Raw genomic sequence first — 5,347 nt, 5'->3', positions numbered from 1 at the left:
TATTCATGCCACCATGACATTATGTGGCTAGCCCACCCTAGCAAGCAATTCCAGAGGGGGAGGATTTCTATTAGAAGTAGATTTGACCCATGTTAATAGATATTTCTGAGAGGTCTTAATGAAAATGCCTCGTTTCTATTGCTCTACTAGATGCACCTGCCTGTTACATTCTAATAATTTAAGTCTTGATACTAGCAAAATCATATTTTGAAAAATGAAACACGCAAACAAAGAAAAAAGACACATTTTTGCATTTGGTTATTTCTGATAGGTTTTAATGAAAATGCTATGTTCCTTTGAACCAAGACTATGTATATTCACGCCATTATGGCATTATGGGGGCAGCCAGTCTTAGCAAGCAATTCCAGAGCAGAAGGGTATTATTAGAGGTAAAGTTAAGCCATAATAAGGGATATTTTTGGGAGGTCTCAATGGAAATGTCTTGTTTCTTTAACTGTGTGTTAGATATTAGTCCCCACCTCTACTGAAAAATTCTTTTAATACCTCTCACCTTAACTTTAAACTGTACATTAGTCCAAGGCAATTCACGTCACCGTATCAAACTATGGATGACACACGGCACCCTCTTAGACCTTTTATCATTCCAAAGGTAGTTTCCAACAAAAATATCCGTTTACACTAGAATCAATCATTTAAATTTAATGAAAAACCCCAATAACGTTTCTTTTGATGACTTATGTCGATTGAAGCCAGCCTGGCACAATCTACCAACCCAATGACACTCTGGCGCACATTATCACACCTAAGTGTTTTTAAACCTTTTCCCCACAAAAATAACTTTGTAAACTAAATATGACCGGTATTCTAATTTGAACAACTAGAACTTGCCATTTCATTATTAGATTACGATGTTCCTTGGCATTTCACACCCCCTTTCTCCTTATTTCCATTGATTTTGTAGAAAATGTCCCTTTATTGTTTTAAAAGGACATAGAAAAAACTCATAGAAACAATTAACAAACTGTATAACTTAAAATTTAGACCATAGAACTCTAGAATATAAAACATTTTCTTGAATAAACCTTTTCCTTATTCCCACAACATGTAGAAACTCAGACCAAACTGTAGAAAACAAGACCAAGTCTTAGAAATCCGGGCAAACTGATAGAAATTATGACCAAACTGTAGAAATCAAGGGGCAACCTCTAAACTCAGGACCATTACATAGAAATTATAACCAATGCATAGAAATCCAAATGAACTCATAAAAATCTGGGCCATTCGTAGAAATTCAGACCAGAAGATAGACATTGATACAAATCGGACGAATCAAGAGATAAGATATGTAGGAATCCAGAACAGTCCTTAGAAATAATAACCAGTATATAGAAATCAAGACTGAACTGTAGAAATCACAATCAGTGCATAGAAGTCCAGACCAAACTATAGATCAAGGTCAACCTCTAAAATCTAGGCATGTAGAAATCAAGACCGATCCATAGAAATCCACAAAAACCCCATAGAAATCATAACCAATGCTTAGTAATCGAGTTTGAATTCATAGAGATGATAACCAATACATAGTAAATCAGACAAATTCATAAAAATCAGGCTCAATCCTAGAAATCCAGACCGAACCATAGACATCAAGACCAATGAGAAGAAATCAAGAGATGAATATATGGAAATCTAGAACAATCCTTAAAAATCATGACCAGTGTATAGAAATCCAAACCATAAAAATCAAGGCTAAACTGTCAAAATCAAGATCAAAACCTAAAAATTATGACCAACCCTAAGAAATCCAGACCAAACCAAAGAAATCAAGAGATCAATATTTAGAAATCTAGAACAATCCTTAGAAATCAATGCCAATACAAAGAAATCAAGATCAAACTGTAGAAATCATAACTAATGCGTAGAAATCATGACCAAACCATAGAAACCAGACCAAACTCTAGAAATCTTGGGCAACGCTGTCCTAAATTGCCTTGAGTCATGAGAAGAAACAATTGTTACACACTGGCCTCAATTGCCATGAGTCATGAGAATAAACGTTATTTGAGATTTTTCATAAGTTTGAACGATCGATTCTAGTGTAAACGGATATTTTTGTAGGAAAATGCCTGAAGAGTGACAGAGGGTGCCTTGTGTCATCGTGAATTGCCTTGACTAACATGTTCTACAGTTTAAAGTTAAGGTGGACGGTATTAAAAGGATTTTTTCAGTGGAAGGTGAACTGAAATCTAACACAAAGTCAAAGTAAAGAGGCATTTTCGTTAAGACCTAGAAATATGTCTTAATATGGTTAAATTACCTCTAATAACAACCCTCCCTCTCTGAAATGCTTGCTAGGGTGGGCTATCCACATATTGCCATGATTGCATGAATATACATAGTCTTGGCTCTAAGAAACTTGGCATTTCATTAAAACCTCTCAGTAATAACCGAATGCAAAAGTGTTTCTTTTCTCTTCGTTTACGTGTTTAATTTTTCAAAATGAGATTTTGCAAGTATCAAGATTTAAATTAATGAAATATGACAGGCAGGTTCACGTAATAGAGCAATAGAAACGAGGTATTTTCATTAAGACCTCAGAAATTTCTCTTAATATGGCTTAAATTTACCAGTTTTGCATGGGAGCCTGAGGCACTTCATACCAGAATATTTTTGATATTTTTCCAGTATAACCCTTAAAAAACTTTTTTTTAGCTCAGCTATATAAAGAAAAGAGTTACAAAGAAATTGACCTCAAATATTACCTCAGCTTCTTTCTATTGTTTTCTAAAATGGTGTTTTCCTACCTCCATCCCTTCCCCCTCTCCTTTCAGGGTTCTGACTTTTATTGAACTTTATACGTTTTGTATTATATAGAACAAAACTCATGGACTTACCTCTGCTGTTTTCTTACTTGCAAGGTTTGACAAATTCTGTGAAAATAGATCTTATCCTGTTCAAACCGAAATTCAAGTTTTGGCTAAAATACTCCCCGAGTCCCGAAATTCACTTTGTCCAGTAGTTTTTGGTCATCAATAATGCTTTGATTGATACAATCATTGCTTTGATTGTAGATTCTTACTTTAGAATAAACTGCAATATTTTGGTTAAGAATGTGGCTTGATATAAATATATGCTATTTTAGGTATTATTAAATGAATATAGGATAGGATGTTTTCCATGGAGGGTTTTAGCCTTATGCAAAAAAAGTTTCTAAATACCCTGCTTAATTACTGGCTGTTAGATTATATAATAACTCTAGTTAATAGGGTCCAGATTAATTGAAAATGAAAGAGGGACCTTCATAATATAATATGGTAGTGAAGAACAATTCTAGCTTTTCGGTTTGAAAAATAGTTTTAGTCAAATCTAATATTATATTGTTTATTCTAACTTTACTTGTTTTGTTTTTAGGTCTTTTCAAAGTTGCTTAGATGAACTGAGTTTAAGTGAATTCTATGAAAAATTCAATGCATCCCTGCTGAGATTTTCGTTTCAAGAAATAATATGTTATGGTCTTGGAAATTTCCAGTCATGCCTCAACAGTAGATATCAGTTGGCATTATTAATTTTAATGAAAAACAAATTGGATATAAAATGCTACTGTTATGATCCAGTTTTTACTCAAGAGGAAATATGCTTTTTAGAAGATTTAGAAATTTGCATTATTAGGAGAAATGAGGAGGGGAAAAGAAGAGTGACATCATCCACACTTTTTTATATGCCTCATTGTCCACATACGTTGTCAAACAATATTCTTTGGGCAAACTGGGAAAAGACTCAAATTCAAAATATAGTGATCTTAGCCAATAGCTTTCAAATGATTTTTACAAATAGTACTAAAAAGGTAGTGGATAATGATTGTAACTACATGACTAGAGCTTTGCAGTTCCTGAGTGAGATAGAAGTTGACAATTGTTTCAGGTTTTGTGATATATTTAATGATATGAGTTTCCATACTTTCAGGAAAAATATTCCTGAGGACAATTCAGTCTGGGAAAATTGTCCTGAGCCTAAATATAAAGAAGAAACAGTAGAGATTATTCAGAACATTGAATCTCTTGCAATATGACACTCAGTGGAAAGACAGTGATGTACAACTTGTTGCGAGAATTTAAGAAAGCCTCAACTGTGAAAGATATAAGAAAAACTCCTTTATATTCATTGATATCATCTGAATATAAAAGGAATGAGCTAACTGATGAGCAAACATGCAAAGCTCAACAAGAATTGAAGCATGTTGCTGATTATTTGAGATGCTATTTTGAAAGCTCAAGAAAATTTCATGAGATAAGGCTTGAATATCATGGTAAAACTGAAAGAACAGTTGAACAGACAGCCACCATGGTTGGATTTAAGTTGCCTCATGACCCAAAGTAGCTTTATTTTATAATTTATTATATAATACACTTCTATAGAAGTAAAATTTGCTTGTTGTAAATATATGTTTATACTTTTTATTCAGATTATGTTGTTAATTGTTCTAAGTTGCACAACACAAAGAAAGTTGCAAATTTTTTCTTCTTCTTCTGTTAGAACTTACAGGCATTATACAGCCATATACAATGATCCATAATATAGTGTTTATAAAACTGAAATAATGATTTCTCCTTATAGTCTCCCTATTCGTCTTAAATGCGGTTTTGAAAATTAAGCTTTTGGTCAAGTATTAGGCGTAGATGATTTATGTGGTTGACCTCGGGGATTGTAGTGCCATTTAGTGTTAAAATTATATAAGAAAAAAAAACAATTTCCAAAAAAAAAAATTTTCCAAATAAAATTAATGAGCCATAAAAAAAATTAAGATGAGCAGAAAATAATTCCTCTAATAATTCAAAATCAAAATGACTAGAAATTATTAAAGAATAAACGCAACCCGAAACGAACAGAAATTAAATAAACAATCATAGCAAAGAAAGCAGGTACTAATATAAACTAGATCTACGTTGCATGGGCAACGTGAAGTGTTGCGGTAACCTTTGTTCGCCGAGTAAAGTGTTGCGAGAGCAACAATTTGGTTTTGTTCCCTCGCTTCGACTGACGCTAAAGTTGTTAATCTGTAAGGATCTTCAAATAATTACTAGGTGCACCAACTCGCAAAAGTTGCAATCCCCTCATTGCAACCAGCAAAATTTGCAAACCCCTCATCGCTGAAGATGATTGTAGCCTAACAGCCGATTATTACTTCCAAGTCCCCTACATGTCTTACCACAGGAACCAAATTGGTCTAACCATCAAATACACAGGAAACAAATAATAGGTACACCAACTAGCAAAATTTGCGAACCGCTCATTGTCGAAGATGATTATGAGGTAACAGCCAACTGTTGCTTAAAACTCCCCTATATATCTCAAAATTGGAATCGGCCTATTTTTGGTTTTAATGTGT

The 5,347-nt window shown here is 33.5% G+C and overlaps 2 protein-coding genes across 2 annotated transcripts; both read left to right on the top strand.

Annotated features, from left to right (window-relative positions):
- The first annotated feature begins 309 nt into the window (after window positions 1-309).
- On the top strand, window positions 310-4,030 carry LOC136025529 (SRR1-like protein). Its single transcript, XM_065701558.1, has 2 exons — window positions 310-377; window positions 3,373-4,030. The coding sequence occupies exons 1-2, from the start codon at window positions 310-312 to the stop codon at window positions 4,028-4,030; spliced, it is 726 nt and encodes a 241-aa protein (XP_065557630.1).
- Window positions 4,027-4,338, top strand: LOC136025528 (protein FMC1 homolog). The gene has a single exon (XM_065701557.1). The coding sequence runs from the start codon at window positions 4,027-4,029 to the stop codon at window positions 4,336-4,338; it is 312 nt and encodes a 103-aa protein (XP_065557629.1).
- The last annotated feature ends 1,009 nt before the right edge of the window (window positions 4,339-5,347 follow it).

Source organism: Artemia franciscana, chromosome 3 (assembly GCF_032884065.1).
Source record: "Artemia franciscana chromosome 3, ASM3288406v1, whole genome shotgun sequence".
Classification (NCBI taxonomy): Eukaryota; Metazoa; Arthropoda; class Branchiopoda; order Anostraca; family Artemiidae; genus Artemia; species Artemia franciscana.
Note: the sequence above shows the minus strand (reverse complement) of the source record. Positions and strands in the feature narration are given on the sequence as shown.

Bases quoted from the DNA above. Each gene is read 5' to 3' on its own strand.
- LOC136025529 (XM_065701558.1), top strand. From the start codon at position 310: ATGTATATTCACGCCATTATGGCATTATGGGGGCAGCCAGTCTTAGCA. The intron at 378-3,372 runs GTATTATTAGAG...TTTTGTTTTTAG, and splicing joins AGCAATTCCAGAGCAGAAGG to GTCTTTTCAAAGTTGCTTAG.
- LOC136025528 (XM_065701557.1), top strand. From the start codon at position 4,027: ATGACACTCAGTGGAAAGACAGTGATGTACAACTTGTTGCGAGAATTT.